This window comes from Osmia lignaria, chromosome 12, assembly GCF_051020975.1.
Source record: "Osmia lignaria lignaria isolate PbOS001 chromosome 12, iyOsmLign1, whole genome shotgun sequence".
NCBI lineage: Eukaryota > Metazoa > Arthropoda > Insecta > Hymenoptera > Megachilidae > Osmia > Osmia lignaria.
Genome location: NC_135043.1, coordinates 8198517 through 8220484, shown reverse-complemented (window position 1 = coordinate 8220484; position 21968 = coordinate 8198517). Strand labels below are relative to the sequence as shown.

At 38.6% G+C, this 21968-nt stretch overlaps 1 protein-coding gene across 7 annotated transcripts in view; it reads left to right on the top strand.

The window, feature by feature from the left end:
- The window catches only part of LOC117602758 (uncharacterized), a 252903-nt gene that overhangs the window by 196857 nt on the left and 34078 nt on the right, over positions 1–21968 (top strand). For all 7 annotated transcript variants that reach the window (XM_034321163.2, XM_034321160.2, XM_034321159.2 and 4 more), the window contains one exon: positions 8077–8361. In XM_034321163.2, the coding sequence (XP_034177054.2) occupies positions 8077–8361 (285 nt within the window). The remainder of the gene's footprint in view (positions 1–8076; positions 8362–21968) is intronic.

Here is a 21968-nt window from a genome sequence, read left to right as displayed (position 1 = left end):
GCTGCAACTTTCCCTAAATCGTCGTTTAGCCTTTCAACTTCGTTGAGATTATTGCGTACCGTTGTTTTGTACTACGTATTTTGCTTAGATAATTTTGATATTGTACTCTTGAATTGTTTTTTACACTTCAATGAAACGTAGATCTTGTCTGATATTTGATTATTTAAAATTTAAGCACAATAATAATGAAATAATAGTACTACGGCATGACGTAGTACAATATAACTATTTTTTGTAGATTTTTATTTTCGCTAATACGATGATTTCTGATTTGTCAGACTTATTATTGACTCGTTTCACTTAATTCAGTGAGAGAAAACATGTTAAGCAAACAGCACGGTTTAATTTCTTTTTTATCGTATAAAAATGTTAAAAAATAAAAGCAATAAAGCGTTAAACCATCGAATATGAAATTCTATCGGATCTAGAGACTAAACCGTGACCTTATTGAACCTACAAAAGAAGAAAAATATTTCATATCGAGGCGGAGGCTGAAACTTATATCGATCCTAAAAATAGCAGGTTCGGTCGGGATCTTGAAATAATATTTTTGCTTTCAGAAATAAGATTTACCTTTTATCGTGTCTAGTAGTTCTCTGTTTAAGTAACCCAGTTTCATTCCGTGTACCATGGAACTGAGGGATCGAACGTTCGACCAATGGGTTCGATCTTTCGAGCGTGTTTACTGGTATAATATCGACGACGGGAAGGTCGGTGCTATTTTTTCTGTAAAACCTTAAGTGCGTTTTGCAATTTAAATTCTGTTTTCAGTACTTTCAGAAGGCTAAACGTGAAATTAAAATAATACGTGGACAAGGTGATAATTCAAAAAATTCCTTCAATGCAATTACACGATTCACGATATAATATTTTACAAAATTTAGTTAATATTCGCTGTTGGTATATTAAATTATATTTTATAAATAAATTATGATTTATACTGTTAGAGAAAAAAAGTTCCTTAAATATTTAACTTTCACGGAAAAGCGTTTGAATGATTCAGAACTGTAAATTTCGCGATATCGTTGTTCGAAAAGGAGTTATCGGCAAAAAAATAGGAGAAGGTTCTACAATCCTTGGGGAACACAAGAGAGCCACAAAAGCCCGTGTTCTAAAAGTTTTAGCCGATGCGGTGTGTAATCGGGTCGAGACCTTATCGAGTTTTCGTTACTTTTGAATTCCACCTGCCGGAACGATGGCCACGCCACAGAATTTGCTTTTCAGCCTCGTAGTTTCGATCTCAATGGGAAACTTTTGCCATGTGCGTGTTACGGATTTAGACTTCGTTTGTTCGACCCAGCGAGGAAACTTTCTTTCTTAAAGCCGATCGAAAAATGGGACTTCTGGTTCGAGTTATCAATATCTTTTGTCGAAGAAACAAACGATACGGAGAATTTAACCGTCGGAAAAGTATTAGAATTTTTCGATATCCCATTAAACGGGAAATATAAATTTCTTTATGACGATCTGATTTTTTTCCAAGAATATTGAAAAACAATTTTCGAACGTAATTTCAACGCTGTTCGTTCTGGAGCTTTTAATTTGTCCCCTTTTAATAGACCGACGTCAAACATAAAATGGAACCGCGTTTTAAAGGGAATATAATTCGATAATGGAGCTTGTGTTAAACGATTCTAATTATAGCTTTTCAATACCGTACAATTTTCTTGTACAAATTGAGTGACACGCTTGTACGAACGAACGAATAACGAAACTTTTTTCCATCCACCTCTGTTTTGTTCGATGTAAATTGACGTTAACTCTACAGAAATTATACTTTATATAGAAATCAAGTTTTCCATATGTTGGAACGTTCAATATACGATGAGAAGTTTTCAATTAATTCAAAAATGCTTGCTGAGTTATTGAATGGAAAATGACTGTAAAGAAATTATTGTTACTATACAATTTCCTCGTTTCAAGTTTATACCGAAAGAAGTCTGTTACATTAGTTCAAGTCAATTGACATTAATCTCTTTTATATCTAAATTGTATTTAATTCAGTAGTCACAATACGTGTATTAAAAGCAGATGATTTCGATGAAAACGGTGGTCGATCTCATTCAATTTCTTTTGCTTTTAATATTCGGGACTTTTTATTTAATTACACAGATTTACACATCCTTTGTTATAGAGTAAATACAATTTGCAAGAACGTAGAACATTCGCATTTCGAAAGGAGTTCGAGGTAAATCGATAACAGCAGAGATTAAAGGGTGTTAGATTGAAAGTGAAAGAGAGAGGGAGACGTGTATGTATCTATAAATGTCACTTCAGCATCGTGACCAATCGAAACGGAATTCCACTTTAATGCCGGCCTCGAATGCCAACCCCCTGACGATATTGCAATTAGGCTCGTGACAGTCGATCGAATAGAGCATACCCTGTTGCACTTCACGTACAGGGTGTTCGGTTAATTTAACCACAAATTTTTTCCAAACAATTAAGTACACCAGATGATTTCATAAATGATATGTAATTGAATAACATATCAGAATATGATTTCTATTATCTTTGCAATACAATTATTAATCCTAAAAAGTCCAAGAAAGGGGTCCTCTATCCTAACAATTAAAAACTATTGAAAATACATTATTTTTTCTCATTGAAAAAAGTTCCAGGAAGCATTAGAAATAAATTGTTATGTACGAGACTCGATACGTTTTCACTACTTGTAAGACATTTAGTGTTCTAAGACATCCGTACAGTAATTTAGGTTCTCGAAATTCAATTATAGCCACAAAGAACGGCTCAGTGTATTTAAAACAACCACTCAATCTCGTTTGTACCAAGTACGATCACACTCATCATTCAGAGTCACTGTTCAACGAGTCTATTCACTCGCAGCCAATCCATTAAAGGAGCGCGGAAAAAAGAGATTTCAAAGGAAGAAACGAGGCTGACTGCTCTTCCAACTAGTACTCGCCGCAAAGAAGAAACAATTATTCAACTCCACTAAATCGCTTCTGAAGCCTACCCATTATACTCGAATCAATTACCCTCGTTTCGAAGAAACGTTTCTACGTAGTAAAATCGAGTCGACAGAAACAAATTACCCCGGGGCTAATACCTTCAGTTACCTTCGAGTATCGTTTTTTCGAACCTCTTTGGTTGTTTTCTGTCTTGCTTACGGAAAATTGTCAGCTTCTTTTATCGAGCTTTGGAGTTTAGAAAAAAGCATCGTGCGCTTAGAATTTTCAGGAAAAAGTAAGGGTGTCTGGGTGTCCGAAAATTCGGGTTCAGTCCGGGTCAGCAATTTCTCTGGTAGACCCAAAATTCAATTACATCCGGTTATACGCGATAGCTTAAAAATTTAAGGTAAAGGGAGATGACGGATGTGAAAAAGAAACTTCATTACGAGACGCGTAGAGGAACAAGTTTTCCTGACAAGTTATGAAAAAAAAAAAGAAAAAGGATCGTTCCCGTACTTTTAATTCGTCCAAGTTCGTCGTTGGTACCTAGAGACCTCAACATTGGGTAGCCAGGTGTTAAGATCTTCCTCTGGCCACATATTTTCATTGTACCCCGTCAATTTTCATTTGAAACTTGCCGCTGGCTAGCGTGTTTGCCCCGCTGTTCCTGAAGTGACGCACTTAAGACTAACTTTTCTTACCTGCCTTTCTTCCTTTCGCCGTGAACAGACACGGTGACGCGAGGGAATCTATTTTCCTATAAACGAGCTAAGAAACGTAGGTTAAAAAGAGAAGGTTTTTAGTTCGGTGAGTTGGAAAGTAAATTACGAAAGTTATATCTTTTTTAACTGTGAACATTTTTCATGTATCTCTGCGATTAAATATATAGGATTTTACATAATTATTACATTATTTCTCTCAAATAGTCTTCTACTGTGTGTAACAGTTTCTGAAAATTATTCAAATCATTTGAACCATATTTTACCTGGATCGTGGCTGAAAGCTGTTTACGCGTATCGTATCGAATTTCATTTTCCAGTGTTGCTAACGCTATTACCATGCACGTCATTGTACCTCGATGGACCATAATTTTTCATAGGTGTAACACGCGTGCAATCATCTTCCACGCGTCTCCGCCTCTCTTTGCTCGTTTACCTGCACCCCGGATGCTCGTTCGCCGATCTCCCGACAATAACATACGTGTCACTCATGCTGGAATACATTTTCAAACTTCCATTTCCCGTCCACGCGAAGCCTTTCGATCGTTCTACCATCCCACGAGCGCGATATGGGATACCGTATATAGGGTGTTACATTATTTGCATTTGGAAAAGTATTATTAATACAAAATCTTTGTTTTACTTTTTAGAAAAATTTATTGAGATCTTAATATTCATAAAAGAAACAGAAATTTTTTAATAATTATCATGCAGAGTTTTTACAATCATTGAAAAACAAAATGCCTTGGAATTTACTTGTAAATGAAATTGAAGTTGAAGCGCTCTCTATACGAGGGTGGTGAATCAATATTTATTCCCCGGAATATCGCGAACGAATTAATAGTACGGCCATTAATAAACGTGATTCATTATCGAGTATGTTATTAAGTATCTTAATTAACATAATTAATTGAATTGCATCTCCATAAATGTTTGCGCAGTATTGTTTAGCGGTATATCCTTACACGAGATTGTTTGAAATGTACCTATGATTTAATGTTCGCGATAGCTTGGCTAATTAATTAAATTTACGTAACCAAATTAAACAATGCATGGGGTAAGTGAATTAACAAAAAATAAATAAATAAATACGTAGTAAATGTTATGTATTTATATATACATCATTTATGATCTTTTTGGTGCACCCTGTATACAAACATAACAGTTCCAGGCAAAACCACTGGAACGTATGAAAATAAAATAGAAAAAAAAAAAATCACACATCAAGCGTAGAAAAAACGATCTCGTGGCGAGGGAACAATTAAAAACTTCACGTTTCCCGTTCACGGAGGGACAATTGAAATAAAAATGCCAGGCGGAAACGGGCAGAAGAAGAAGTATCGTTGTACACGCTTATAAATAATAGAACGGAGACGCTGAAATATCGTAAACGGGCGGGGAGGGGTAGAGGGTGGAGAAAGGGTGTCGGGAAAAGTGGGTCGCCGGTGAGAAAGGCGGATGATGAACGAGCGTGCGAGCGACGTGAAAGATGGAGGGAACATAGCAGAAAAATAATGCGATTCTCGCGTGAGAACGATGGATCCTGAAAATCGCGAGAACCCGCTCGTTGTATCGTTCAGTAGGATCGAACGAGGGAAGGAAGGGATTTAGGGCGATGATCATCGAAACATCCGTACCAATAATGACGTTCATAACGTGTGTAAATTTTTTTCCTGAAGATAAAGAACACATTACAGAAACGAATAATTAATTGGAAATTCGCGTTGTAATTAATGTAAGGTACAATATGCGAGGTTTAATGGAGTTCGATGCAGTTGGAAAATTATGGTGGAAATTTTAGCTATTGAAATTTCTTAAAAATATTAGTTTTCTGTGTAAATTGTAAATTCGTGTTACAATTTGAATTCTTAATAATTTATCTTAGAAGTTAAAGCGACACTAAATATCTAATTGTAAGTGAAAAAAAGAATATTGAAGCATAACTTTAGGAATATTTTTCAGTTTTCCAAGAACTGTAATATCTTTACAGTAATTTAAATTTTAAATTTCATCTCAGTCTCTTTCCGCAATATTGCTCATCAGAGAATTCAAAATTCTAAAATGTCCATTTCTATTCGAAGAGCACTAAGGCTGAAAACTTTTTCCATTTTAAACCAACGTTAGATTGATCTGAAAAAATGTCGTTCGCATTTGTTAACAATATATATATATATATCGCAGAGAAAGATGAGGCAAAGAGAGTGCCTGGTGGACAGGGGTTGTGGGAGGGGATGGAAGGAAGAGGGTGAAAGCGAGTCTGAGCAGTGGTGTTCGTCGACACTCGCTCTGCTATCGTCGGAAACGACGATTTGTCAGGGAAGCTCGTTCGTTCAACAAGAGATAACAGCAAACTTTCAGAGACGTTTTGAAGAACGAACATCCGCGAGCTCGTGGCTAACAAATACCCTCTCCTCGTGGACCGTGTCTGGAGCCACTTTGTTATGATTACAAATAGTCCTGGCAAGGTGGACGTGCATGACAAGCTTAGGTTTAGATATGCCGAGAAAAATGTGATAAATATTAGGAATAAAAAAATTGAATGATTGATTATGCGAAAATGTAACCTTTTTTTTAACTATAATCTTATTGTCGAGCGTTTCGTTTATCTATAATACAAAGATAAATTAATCTTTTCCTATACAATGATAAATCTAAAGTTCAAAATATGAATAATGGATTTTTCATAATTTCTCATAATGTAATTATCAATAACTGTTGGTAAACCGGTTTCATATTTAGAAGACAAACATCATACGCTGCTTGTGCATGCAATCTCACGCGTTTAATTCTTTATAAGCAATGAAGCGAGCTGGTCGTACGGTTCTGCTTCTAAATATTCTACATATTTAATTATAATTATCCGATATTTGCTTGGCCGAGTTAAGTGGCTGCGCGTGGTTGTTTTATTTTATCTTTTTGATGATGGATAGTAGAAAAAAAAAGAATTAAATTTCATTATATTTGCATTATTGCTGGAAGCTTAAATTTGAAAATTAATTGATCGTGAAACACGGATCGCGAAGTGTCTTAGAATTAATCGTGTCCCTCTGGTCAGGAAGATAAAAAAGAAATAAATAAAATATGAAGCGAGCGTTTCGGGGGTGGGAAAATAACTGGCTACTGATTACAACGATGACGAATGGCAGCGTGGAAATTACGAGATGAAGGTTTAATAAGGTATGAGTTGGATCGGGAACGGTTGCCGCCACATTCCCAGCGCTAATTAACAAATCCAATTTTAATCGACGGTCCAATTCGTGTCGGCCGCTGAACCACCCCCTACAGACGCACCCCTGGTTCATACGTGCACTCGTTGTGTCCGCGTAAAAGTGATTAGCGGCTGGTGTACAATTATTTCACGTCACTTCAATTGATGTTATTCTTTTTCTTTCTTGAAATTATGAAAGCATTCATATTGCAAAAATCAATATATTTTATTATCAGTTCTACATTACGTTATAATTATGTATTTTAGGTGTATAAGAATATGGTTTTTTTTTTTTTTTCATTTTAGTTTAAACGAAGTACTGTTTCATTATTTCCCCTCGAAGTAATTTCAATGCAATTAATCCTTTCGCTATAGAAACGTTTAATTGAAAATTTTCTTTCTGACAAGTTAAGTAATTCGTTTTATTTTAAATTCTAGTTTATTGATTATTCCTTTGCAATTTTTGAGGAACGATCCTAAATTTTAACCGAAGTATAAAATACAAAAAATCGGTGTCATCGTAGAGGAGAAAAAAAAGAAACAATTGAAGCCAGATATTTCGCACATATCTCGCTGTCCAATCGATTATCCCGCAGATTTTTCGACACGCTGCTGTCGTTCGTAATAACCGAAACGTTGGCACGGTTGAAGGGAGTATTGAATGGCCGGCCGATCACAGGCGAATAATTCAGGAAACCGGGTTCAGAAACGATGACACGAATGGCATAGCGGGTGTGTCCGTGGTAACCCAATGGGACCGTCTCTTAATTAAAAATCGTGAAATCCAGAACCACCTCCCTCTATCTGTCGTGTCCCTTTGTGATTCGTGTTCGTCATTCGCAATTCCCATCGAGTCGAAAAAAGCGTACAGGCGTCCACGATTTTTCCATGATGTCGTTGAAAAACGATCACCGATGCGCTCTTCTTTCGTTCGTATTCGCGCGTGCCAGATTTCTTTCTTTTCTCTCCACTTGCATTGCCCTTTTTCATTATTCTTTTTCACCTTGTTCCTTTTCTCCTTTCGATTTCATGCTGTTCTCTCCGGAATTTATCGTACAGAATATTTCCATCATTTTTTTTTCTCTTTTTTAAAAATTTTTCCTCCCTATTTGAAATATTGCGGGTAGGTTTTATTACTGAGAGGATTATATAGGTATTTTCGTAATTATACTTGAATATTTGAAGTTCTACAACTCGGAGCAGCTATTAATATTTCTTTTTCTTAATTGTGTTTTAGAGTGCCACGTCTCCTGGTGCCAGCAACGATGGCCTCACAAAACAGCAACTGGAGCTCATCCAACAGATCATGCAACAAACGCAACAACAACAGCAACAGCAGCAACAATCTCAACAGCAGCGTAGCAATTCGTCAACAACAGTCACAGCACAGATTCAAAAAACGCAAAAACCGTCCGTCAAATCCACAACCTCGTCTGGAAATGTTTCGAATAATTCCGGAAGTTCGAATGCAACTAGCAACGCGAGGTCCAGCCCGAAACCAAAAGTCTGGAGTCACGTTCAGGTGAGTAATGGTTTTCAACGTTTGAATGTTTAATCTTCCACGTTGTATTCGCTTGACGTTTAATTTCTTTTGTTCTATGGTAGAACTAACATTGTTGAAATTGAGGATGTAGTAGTTAGGTTTATTGCTTTGATGTTTTCTAATATTTTAAAAACCAAAGACTGAATAGCAGTGTTAAAAACAAAAAACAGGTGATTTAAATTTACACTTTCTTAAAGTAGACTTAATGGTATGAAAAATTTCTTCGAAAATAATACAAGGTTGGTTTAATTTAATTAGAAATGCCCAGTTATATGTTTCAAAATACAGTAACAATATTTGCTTAATAACGTACAGTTAATAACGAAATTGGAACACCGCTTGGCGTTGATGTTTTATACAAATTAGGTTTGATTTCCAGTAGGATGAAAACAGTCATGATTCACAGCGCGCGGTTCTCAATTGTTGATACAAGAAATACAATCGACAAACATTGACGTTGTTACCACAAGGAATTCAGTTTCCAACCACCTAAACATATCAGCAATGCACCTCGTGTGTCGGCTTAATCGATCTAATAGTAGTTACTCAGTCCACCCCTGAGACAAATTGTTTACCATTAGCTTCAATCTATATATATATAAAAGAACAATAAACGGCAAGTATAATGCATTAGTGAAAATCAACATTTTAAAGCATTCGTGACGAATTGATAGAATTTAAAGTAGTAAATCCATTGTGTTTTTATATCAAGCAAAAATTTCATACTTTTCTTTTTCAAATGAAAAAATTAAATAATCGACAACAGCATAATTAACCGCGAATGTTGTTCAAATATTCCTTGCCGTTTTATGATGTTCTTCGTGTTTCGAATGAACCGGTGGCCAACCACCGGAACCTTCAGCACCACCTAACTTCATTACGTTAATGGCATAATAACCATTGTGGGCGGCGGAAGGGCTTATGCCCAGCGAAACGTCGATGTCCCTAAACAGAGCAAGAAGCGAGAGTAGTCTGAAATCGATCGGATCGTCATTAATATGTATGAGATCTTTGCCGACGTCACAGTAGAAGATGAACAGAAAGGGGAGGTGGGTGAAGAAATCGTCGTTACCCTACGAAGACGTAGGAACTGTCGTAATTGGTCAGGAATTGGTGGAGGGATTCTCCGGGACCTTGGTCCAAGAAATAATCAACACTCCACGGTGATATCCACTCGAATTTTATTCTATTCTGCAAGCTTTCAGCGGATCAGTGTCATTCGAAAATAATTCGATGACTTATATCATCAAATAACCGAAGATTATTTTTTATTATTGAATTTTGTGAAAACAGGATTGATTCTTAGAATTCAACAGAATTCTGCGTATTCCATTCAATAATAATTAAACGTTCAAGAAGCGGTAAAATCTGATCGTTCCGCTAGAATCGCGTCTGCCAATTTCCTGACACAATTTCGAGCATGATGACCCGCGAAAGCGAGAAGCGAAGGAGAGTGGAGATCGAATCAGAAAGGATTTGCAATCGCAAGTAACCCGCTCCACCGGCTTCCCCTCCATTCAAATTCCAAAAGCACCTGCCCCGGCTCTTTTCAATCGCGACGCGCACAGCTGCGAACCTAACTCCTGAACCTCGAGGAATATTAATAAAGAACCGGGACCGAGGAAGCAGTCGGTCGAAAATTATTCCATCGGTGGCTGTACGCGAGAAGACGAGCTGTTCCTCGATTATCTTAAATCGTTTTCTCTCTCGGGTCTTCTCTGGTCGACGATCTCTTCGATCTGTACGTGGCAATAACAGTTACGAGTCTCCAAGTTCTGCTACTCGTGGGTGCCATCACCTTTCGGTCATTTTAGTTAACTTCATCTGCCAGTAATATTTGATAACCCAGGAAAGTGGATCGATACGATTAACCCTTTGGGTACATTTTGATTCCTTGTATTAAAACGTAGAATCATGAATCTAATTCCTTCATCATTGTATTGAAACAGTATTAGAATAATTATTCTACCAGTTGAATTTTATTTGAAAAGTTGCTCCATTTATCGTTACGTCTATAATTCTTTTGTCATAACATTTGAATTAAAATAAGACTTGAATATACCCCATCAAAGAGTCCTCGACATTATAAAAGGCCACAACAAAAAGGAAGAAAAAAGGCAGGGAAGAAAATCTTCCACAGATATTCTCTTTCCACCGCTCTGTTCCAATTTCAAGCTTCCAAAAAGAAGCAACAGGAACGTGGAACGAAGGGAAATCCTCGATATTAACCGGTGACAGTGGTAGGAAATGGGATACGAAGAGGAAGTAGGAAAATCAGGATAGTAGAATAAGGAAGAGGAGTAGAGAAACGAAACGGAGTCGCAGCTTCGCGATCGTTCGTTCTCATTAATATGTATGCACTCTGCTGGACCATCGTCGAGGAAAGGGTCAGAGAGGATCAGGAAAATTTCGCTTGTAAATAGAACGTTGGCAATAATAATAAATATCGTGGATTGCGGAATGAAAGAAACTCCACGGGGTACGGTGTTCGCGAACGTGAGCTCGAATAAAATTGAGAAACGAATCAGTGGCATGATCAAGGCGTAGTTTCACCTGCAACGCTATAAGATAAAGAGAGCGCGAATTAAATTAATACGATCTGGTACGCGTTGCTGAATACGCTACGGCATAGTAATGAAAGGGATCCAAGGGATTCGGTCTGTACGTATGGCTTTATCTTTACGAAGAAACTCCATGGGGATTCGTGTTTGTGACGGTGATGATGAAAATTGCTTATTATACCATTTATATACATTTTTAGTTTTTGATATTTCAAAATTTAAATTACTCTCCTGAGAAATGGAACTTCTTCAACTTATTCTTGCCTTTATTTCATAAGTAAACCTACTATTTGATTGAAAATTATTTTATTCAAAATTTCTGATCGTAGATAATGCAATAGCCAAGATAATATAACTTAAAAATAAATATTTATCCGTAACGTGTTAATCGCGAAAGAACATAACCCGGAGGAGTAGGGAAAGAGGAGGACGAAATTGAGAGAGCACTTCAGTTTACCGGCCGGCAAATGGGCTGGTGTATGTTCGCAGGGTAATGGGAAAGGCAACAGATGTGAACGGGCGGCAGTTTCGCGACGAAACTATCGTGTCGTATAAAAGGGCGCGAGAGGGTGGCAGAGGTTAGCCCTGCAACCGACGACATAAACTTACGATAGCGCAAACGACCGCGACAGAACGGGACTGCACCTATTCTCTCTACGTTCTATCCCGTCGGGATACTACTCGACATCGAACCGTCTCTCTACTCTTGTAAACGTAACGATACAACCGTAATTCTTCTTTGCACCGCTTCGTTTCCCTACGAGATTCCATTCGACACGGAACAACAGTTGTTCTGTCTCAGGAAAACAGTTAACTCAGAGTGACGTTAAAAGAGATAAATATTTTTGACAACCATGTTTAAAATGAGAATTTCCATGTTGGTTATTTTTTATTTCAAGTACATATACAGGAAGTTACAGTTCATTCGAATAAACTCGTTCCGCCTTGCAGAAAGGATGTTTTACATCTGTAACTGTTCCTAACTGTTTGTAAGAGAAGTTACTTTATATCTGCTTCTACTTTGAAAATGTATAAAATTTTATATTCTTCCGTTTTCTTTTGCCGAGCGTAATGTAATTGCATTTATTCCCCTTGAAATTTCAATTTTATGGGACGCTCGTTACATTAAAATATACCAAAATTTTTAAAAATAGCCCGTTTCATTACCCTCGTTCTAAATTTATCCGTGATGAGTCGATTCGAATCGTTTGCCAAAGTTTTACCAATATCTAAAGTTAAAACCATGTATCATCGATCCATGTGTCCGTTTCGTCGCACACGTAGCATCGTGTGGCGGCGAGATTCGTCTGTTTGGAACTAGAAACATACCGATGACACAGTTCCCAAGTGCAGGGATTCATTAAAAATTCAAACTGTCTCGCGGACAGGAAGTAAAAACGATCGTTCCCTTTAAATAACCCAGTGGCGGTAGGATTCTAACGAGTCGCGGGGATGAAGGGGGTAGTTCGTGCCCCCAGCAACGAGGAAGACCTGGGTCAAAGCTGGCTAACCCCGAAACTCCTTCAGGCTCGCATCCGCGGACCACGTACAACGTATCTTCTCACAGTTTAGATCCGGTCAGACCGGTGTCACGTGCACCCTGTTAAACGAAAGAATTTCTCTGCTCTTCCACCCCTGTGTACGCGTGAAGAAGACCCCCAGTGAATCGTGAACGACCCCCAGCAGGTTCTCTCGCCGTCCTTATCCCACCAAAAAACCCCCATTCGACCATTGAACGACCAATCTGAACGTTCCATTCAGAATTTGTCGAGGAAAAATCTTCGTATCTAGCCAATGGCGTGTCGAAATTCATTTTGAAGAGTGCTCTGTACGTTGAACGTTTAGGGTGGCCTTGAAAAATCTCCAGTATGAGTTTGCTTCTCCTTTCTGATGATTTTTATTGCCGTTGTTGAACCCGAAAATCTGGACCAGCAGCTGGCCAAGTTTCGCGCCTTTTCCTCCCTTATTTTCTTCTTGGTGCTTCTTTTTTCCTTGTTCTTATCTTGTTTGGTCATCTTTGTTGATCGAGAAACACATAGTCGTTGAAGACTTTAAAGAGACGCTTCCGGTTCGACGTAGACGTCGACCCTTCCGCGATTCTTCGCAGCGATTTAAATTTTAAACCAAAACGAACATGCTAATGGCCTTTGTCCCCGGTTTCTTCCGTCATCTTTTTTCTCTGGGTCATGGGGGACCGTTGGTATTCCATCGCGGTTTTCGTTGATAAACAAGTAACACTGGTCGCTCGTTCCTTTAATTTCCGGATGGTAGACTTTAGAATTTCAATTATATGATAAGTTTTAATATTATTGATAAATAATTGATTTCATTTCTATTAGACTCTTATTAGAACAGTTTAATTTGTAAAATCACAAAAAAAAAAGGTTATCATCTTAGACTTCAGATTCTTCTATAACAGAGCACACTTTTAGTTGCATTTACTGGATATACTCGTGTCGTCGATCAAACTGATTGTTTCCCAAAGCTCGCGCAAGGTTCTTGAAACGGCAAAGAAGCCGGCTATAAGCTTCTTCGATCGATCGTTCACGATGATGCCGTGTACAACGGGGAACGATCGTTAATGGAAGATGTAATTGGAAAATACTTGGCGCGCCTCCGTTCAATTCGCTTGCCGTGTTTGTTTGCGATACCGTGCCAAGCCGCGGCGAGTTATTGCAAGAATCCTGCTACTAGCCGCCGCCATAATCCTGCGCGATATAAACTTCCTGTTCCCGGCTCTGGGTCCTCGTCCACCACGCTTTTACATCGTCGTCAGAACAGGATCGATCCTGTGTGCCGGATGCCTGACAGCCCATCGACCTCGAGAAATATGCGTTTTCATGGCTTCTTCTGGCTTAAAATGTGATATTCCCTTCTTTCTTTCAGAAGAGATTTGATTGATGGCTTATTTAAGCACGTAGATTGCTCGAAGAAATTGGAAACTAGGAGGGTTAAAAGTAATAAAATACTTAAATGTTAAAAGAATTATTTGTAAAGGAAAATGTTTGGTACTCTAAATAAGCTTTTGTATCATTTTATTTTTGGTTGTAGTCATTTATTTCAAGTGCTATTTTCTCTTAGCGCACATTGTGATAATTATACATGTACAGGCGAAATATACATCCACACAGGTGTGGCACAATTCCGTGGTAATTTCGCCATTCCCATTTCGACTGGAACCATGTTGCCAGGATATTATCATTGCCTTTTCCATACTATTGATACATTTCTCCCACTCTCCAAACTGTTAACGATCTCTAGCAATTATGAATTCGAGTCAAGTGCTAGTGTTTTGCGTATTATACTCTCGCATTAAGGTTGATGACGTGTGAAACGTTGATTATGTTATAATTAAAAACAGAAGTATAGAGTTGTGTGTTGTTAAAAGTTCTATTAGAATAGGTATAAAGCAGAGTTTTAAGAATTATAACCTATCTGAAATATTGAAATTATTTCGTCCCTTAGCACACGACAATTAAAATCATTGCGTTGCTTTATGAGGATCCAAAATTTGAAGGCAGATTCGATTTCTGAGTAGAATAGACCGGACAGAGTTGGATATCCGAAGAGAAAACGATCTTCAGAGACGGATACATAATTGGGAAGAGAGCGTGAGCGAATAGAAGGAGGCGAGGTGGGTGGTGGAGTCGCACGTGGGCTACAAAGCTCGTCGAGAATACTCTTGAAAGTGAATACTGGTATCCAATTGCAAGTGCCAGCCGCGTCTCTAGTTGTTCAAAGTGTGCATAACAGCCGAGTAAGGGTAGGGAACTAATTGGCAGGTTGCTCTCAAGAACATAAATAGGAGGCGAGAGGTTCGAGAAGCAGTGGAACAACCGGAGGTTGGAGTGTCAAGGGGGGAGTGAGATGGTTGCTTCCAGAGAGGAGGCGGAATAGAAGGCCTCCGGGGAGTCTCGTTGACGAAGTGCCTCGGCTTTGAAGCCTGCCATTTTTGCCGGACCGACGGAGAATGCGAATATTGGATAACGGCCGTGTGGACGTATCGATTTGCACCCCTATTTGAAAGACGAGGAACGATGTTCAGAACTTCTTTCCAACCGACAGGCTTCTCCAATGAAATGTCTTTAAATTAATAAAAGGAAATGATTTTTTCACCCCTGTGCCTCGAATTAATATAACCCATGATGCTATAAAAATTTAGCTGAATTTTTTTCTCGAATGAATTACCATGAAGCTGAATATGATTCTTCAACATTCGTTAATAATAGCCCGTAGCCGTATTTTTCGTAGCAGAAAGAACGTCAAAGAGCATCGTGCTCGAACTGATGTATATTCGTCATGAAATGAAATTGCCAGGGGATCGTCCAGATAAAAAGCGACCACGTATTACCGGGGATACGATCGATAAATTTAACCAATTCCAAGCGGCGCTTTATGGACCCGTTATACCGCTGCTATCGTAATTATCTTCATTTCGAATTTATACGTACGCTCGTTGAGATCCTTTAATCTTCTCGCGTCCCGTCCACGAATTATCATAACGCGCCTCGTCGAGTTATTAATCCACGAGTGAAACGTTCGCGAGTCTCGTATCAGCGAAGAATTTGACGTCTCTGAATGGCGGAAAGCTTAACAGTTTCCCAACTAATGTCGTGTGTCGGTAGCTTTGATGAAATTGCAGGAATTGCTGTGGAAGATAACGCGATGCATTGTCATTGAAGTTTCATTCTCGAGAATTATTCCGATAATACACACAAGTGTTAAATTATAATATTTTTGTTTATTTTAAGTTATTGAAAATTTCGAGCGACGACTTTTCAGAATTTCTGTTCTTCTAATCTTCTCACCCCTTCTACCTCCTCAATTTCCTTTTTCACCCTTCTTCACTTTCTCTTCTTTTTTCCCCTTCTCGACTCGTCCTGCTGCTTGACTTTCATTTCTCTGCGCCTCTTTTCACCCCTATTTCAACCCGTGTCCGCTCGACCTGGCCAACCGCGCGTTTCCAACGCGTGTAACTTACAATCGCGTTATCCCACTCGGACCTTTGCAAGCCCGAAAGAAGAAACTAGGTCGAGCGTACTGACGTCAATTTTTTGAAACGATGTTATCGACGCTCGACTCTGCTCTGCCCTTTCTGCCTCTCCGTCTGTATTTTCTTTTTTTTTTTCTTCTTCTTTTTAATTGCTACTGTCGGCCAACTCTGTCGACCACAGAAAAAAAGAGGAACACGATGTGGGATGCGTGGATGGAAAATAATTATGCTTCGTTTTATTACGCGGATCATTAGGGAATCGTAAATGCACGGCTGCCAGCTTTAATTATGTTGAAGGTTTCATATATTTTGATATGAATTTTTGGTTGCGATACTTGATTCGTAGTACCGTTTTATTGGACGCTTTTAGCATAAAAACAACCAGCATTAGGTAGGTTTGCGTTACCAAGTTAATTATTTTAGTTAAATAAAACTAATTAAAATAATTAAAAAGTCATGTTTACTACTCACTTACAATTTCATATATTTTTTAAATTGAAAACTATCTTCAATCCACTGCTGAAGCTAAAAATAGAGCCTACATCTCTATCTACATACTGTACAAAGTTCATTAGTCTAGTTTTCAAGGTATTCATCCAAATCCTTGAAAAGCCCTAAAATCCTATAAAAGAAAAATCTTCCAATACCATCACAGTAACAAAGTAAAATTTCAATACCAACTTCCAACCACTCGGAACATTTAAACAACGTATCGAACGCGTTGAAATCGTTGTAAAAAAAAAGTATTAAAAAAAAAAGGAGAAATCCTCTGGAAGCGTATTTCATCGGATTCGAGGGTTTTCAGCTACTCAGGCGAGTTAGAGAATCCGCTACTTAATGTTCCGCGCGGTGCAGCCGTTAAAGAGGATTACAGCCTTTAATAATCCCGGTTTCGCAAAAATTTCACGAATTACCTTCGCCGGGCCAACCACCATGCTCGATCTCATTGTTTTACCGGCCGTTTTGTTCGAGGCTGGTGTAACGTTCGCGAAAAATGGAAGCTCGTTATTACGGACCTGTCCATTGTTTCTGGAACTCGCTTCACTTTGTTTCAAATTTTTTTTTTTCCCTTTCTCCTCTCGTTGGATATCCCATCCGACACTTGTCGCCGTGGAAGCAGCGACGTTTCGCAGGGTGTCGTGGGCCGTGCATTATTAGATTTACTCGTTTGAACCCCGCACAAAAAAATGGGGTTGGAAACCCCTCTGTTCCGTTCTATATACCCTCCGTTTGAACAATCGACTCTTTTTTTACAGCCTGTCTGACCTGTTTACTTTGCCAGCTAAGTTGATTCGAAAATCGGTAGGATTTGAGACATTTGTGGATTCATCTATTTAGAATTATGTAATAGGACACGCGTCGAGTATCGTATTCTGAGAAAGTTTTAAAGCAGTTTTTTTAATGGGGGAAGATGTCTTGTGATCTTAATCACCTAGGAAAGTTTGTAATATATTTTCAACCTTTGGAAATTAATAACTTGAACACAATCCTCTACATTTTCCAAACGCGCACGAACGTTTAAGTGCATTAATTATTGCAGTAAATTCAATAATCATTATTTCCAATTAATCGTTCGTATATCGACTCAGGATTTTGCCGTTCCATTTTCAATATATAGCTCAATCCCGTTCTACGTTTAATTTTCCGCTTCGAATAAAATAAATTCTATATTAGGATCTTCTTTTTTCATCCACACATGAAAGCATCGAACCATGTCTGTCATTGATTTGAAATCGAATATGAATTTAGGTTGGAATTAAAATCCGTTGCGTCCTTCGGTGCGCGTGAATGCAACCATTTAGAAATTTGTAAAACCCTGTATGATCGCGTTCATATTAATTCACGGAATTCGAATTTTTTTTTTTTTTTAATACCATTCTATGTCATGAAAAGCTCAATATCGATCGACGAATTTTTCATTTGCTCGTTTTGCGTGTTCCTGATTGGGTTACCAATTCTTTCTCCCTTTCTCCTTTTTCCATTTCGATATGGGTGCAATGAATTGCAAACGACAGGGTTTTTCGCGGATTCATTTCAACGAAATCGATCAGAATATTTCTATTCGGGTCCTTTTAATTGCGTGCAATGCTATCTGTATAGGTGATAATGACAATCTCGTTGGTGCAGTTACAGTTTTGTGACTAGAATTAATTCGTGTTAATGATCGTCAGCCGGTGATAAAACGAAATAGGCGAGTATTAGAAGTGCACTATTATTTAACGGATTCGCGGCTGCACGGCTGATAACGAGGGACGTAACCCGGGCGTTAATTCGTCGTTTTAAATCGGCTTTAAGCGGCCACTAGGAGGATAATTGTGAATTCGGTTTGAAACCTTATTCTGATTACGCGGATTTTCTTGATCTTTTGACTGAACGAATTTCAACGATTTAATCTTTGAACGACAGAAATTGAGTCAATCGTGACCCAAGCTTGCAAACCATATACAAGGATATTAATCTAAAGTTAAATATGTAATTTTTTAACGAAACAGTTTTATATATTAGAAGAAGATCGATTAATCGTGATTTGATTGATCATGGAGTGTAGGAAATGATATCGCTTCAAATGACTTACTTCGGATTTATTTCACGAACAATATGTTATTTTTCATTAACAAAATTGTTAAGAAACTAGTGTCAATCACAAACATTTTCCGACGAAGAAAATTCAAACTTAAAAGTGAAGAAAGAAGAAAAAGTTTCAAACGAGCTTCAACCCTTTCCTAAACAAGAGAACCTCAGGTAAGAGCATCGAAAGCCAACCAAACAAGAGAAAACACGTGTTTGATCAACGATTGGTCGCCTCTCAGCCAGAAGGAAGGATACAGGAAGAGTGTCGGCAGGTTTTCGTTTCGAAGCTAGTAATCGGTAACCCCTTCTCTTCCTGATGCCCTGCAACTTTTTCCCAAAGCGAAGACCCCCAGCAGGAACGAGGCTGACCGGTCCAGCGATCACGATGAGCGAAAAGGAAGAAGATCTTCCAAGGGACGGACAATAATAGCCCTTGGGGGTCAAGAATAGAGTGGGGAAGACCACCAGCGGGCTGATCGCGATTTCGTCAATTCGAACGGGCGTTAGTTGGCCTGCAATCATCACCTAGAGTGCAATACCATATCCGCCGGAAGTAAGTGCATGTGACCAAATCGAGAGAGCTATATTCTTAACTCTTCGTGAATCATCGTGAAAAACTGGGAAAATAATCATTTACCAGTTTGATCATTCGGTACCAATTTTTTCCAAATAAAATGTTCAGTGTTTCTTTGGTGACTTATGGACTTCGCGCGTGACGTAGATTTCGAGGAAGAACAACAGTTTTCGGAACGGTCGCGTTTCGTTTTCGACGAGCAATAATTTTTCTGATCGAGCCATTCGTCAAACCGAACAAAAGAAGTTGGAATAGATACGGTGAAGCCTCGTCGTGATGTCGGTTGGTCCACGTGAAAGAGAATTCGAAATACGACGGTCGAACGAGCGGACTGGACTGTTGGCAGGTGATTGATATGTTTGCCATTCGCGAGAGCATCCCTTTTTCGAGGAGGATACGTCCGTGAACGTGACTTGGTTGTGATATGGATGGTTACAATCATGCCTGGTATCACCAGCACCAACAGCATCAGCAGCAGCAGCACCAACAGCACCAGCACCATCAGCACCATCATCATCATGATCATCATCGGACGCATCTGGAACAGCAGTACCAGCAACAACATCAGTATCAACCGCAACAAGGGCAACAGTACAATCAGCAGCCCTATCAGCATCATGTGCATCATCAGTATCCGCAACAGTACCGGCCGGATTATCTGTATCGGTTTTCGTTGCAGGTAAATAATGTTCTCAGATGATTGTTGTTTAACCATTGTCAGGATAATTTATTACTTACCTGAACCGATAATACTATTCTGCCAAGAATATTAATAGGAAACAGAAAACATAAATTGACCCTTGTGCAATATATCCTGAATAAGACTCGGACACGACGATGCATCGAAATTGTTTCATTTATTATAATGTGTGAAATAATATTACTATTTTTAATTTTTATTATTCAGGTTTAGATATGATGCTTTAGAAATTGATTGGAATATCAAAGGGCTGAATTTTCAGAGTTGATCATTTATTTTATTCAAATACAAAATACGTGTATATTTTAACGTGTATAAGAAATACTAGCTTTCCTCAGTATGAATAGTTTCAAATATCAATATTATGATCGGGAATGAGTTTTAATGTATATTTATGAAGACGAATTAATTTGGTAGGATCGAAAATTTAACTGATGCTGGAAATACGAACGGTCAGAGATGAAATTTCGATGATGTAAATAGGTTCGTTTGAATAAATGTTGGATATCGTGAATTATATATTCGAATTTAATAGAGACGCGTATAATCGCTCCTATTTGTGCAAGATAATTAGTAGGGATTGATGTTTTCGTAATCATATGAATTTTTCATGTGTACATGGTATAGTAATTAAAAAAAATTGATAACGAAATCGAGATCACTATGAAGTGAAAAATTACTCGGGTTCAGGATGGTTAATCAGGATTTTTAGTGAAAATAAAACAATAACTTGTACATTCTCTATAAAGAAAGTACCAAACATGAAGAAGTAGGTCTGATAACCAGAAACGTTGCTTTGAAATCTGAAGGACCATTTATCATGGTTGTGGTGTTTCTTATGAACCATGAACGGTATTCGAGGTCCACCATATATATTCCTTATCGTGCTGGCTAGAATCGGCGGCGAATTAATCAAACTCACCGTGTAACGTTTGCGAATGTGTCCGTCTGTTCGATTTTGTAACGTTCATTCGACACATCAGCGGCACGAACAACCGCATGTCGAATCGAGTAAATGAGCGAAACGTGGAAAACGAACGTGGATAGATGGACACGTGCAAACGGATGCATCGTTTATGTCACGATTCGGTCGTCAAATGAGAGTTAACCGTGTCGTGGTTGTAGTAGTGTTTAAACGAAACCGATACCGAAAGATTTTTAACTCGTACTCGTCATTTTCGTGAACTTTTCAAAAACCGCTTAGTAATTAAAAAATACCATAATAATATTAAATTATAAACAACGTCGCTTCTGCAGATATTTTTATGGACACTTTCAGTAACAGATCGCTCGAAGGCATAACGAATCGCGATCACAAAATGTGTCACGAAACGAACCGATGCGAGGAATCGGTATCCAACGTCGAGGATACAGCTTTTATCTGACAGACAACCGGACTTATGTGTGCGTTACCTGCACCAAATTATGCTTCCGTTATCCTCTATGGTCGTTCAGTTATGTAACTCGCGTCTCTATCGCGCTCGATGTCATTCACGAAGTTACGATTCTAGGCAAAACGTGGAGAGGTTGAGCGGAATTTCCGGTCGAAATGCCCTGGATCTGTGTTCCTGCTTGTCGCGAAATTTCTGACACGGTGATTCAAACTTGTCCTTGCTCGTCAGGATTACGCGTGCACGCTCGATAATGTCTGCAGGGCTTTGTCCTTCGATCCAGTTTTCTATTAATTTTGAGTTAATTAGATAAACGATCCTGTAAATTACGTCGATTTTTACTTCGTCTCGCGAATATTTGTTTCGTGAAATTTGTACAGGCTGCATCTATTCTCTGTAGCAATTTAACGATCACGAACGTTTCGGTGGCTCGCGGTTGGAAAGGCTGGTTCGCTTTTTCCCGCGGTAGCTGAAGAGTCGTAAATCCGACGACGCGAGATACCGAGCTCTGCTCGTTCGCTGTACAACACCATGGCAAGCATAATTCCACGCGTATCTGTGCGATTCTCGTCGCGTACGCGTCTTTATTAGCGTTGTTTGTTCGAATTTTTACGATTGTCGGGATGGAGAGATTTGTCAGCGATACGTGGCGAACAACCGCAGGAATAACTGGAACTTCAACCGTAAAGTAAACGTTTCCTTTAGAAACGGATTCATTTTTCCATTAGAAACATTTATTCTTTTTAACTCATCGAGATGACAACTCGGTACACGATTATCTCGATCGATTCTTTGT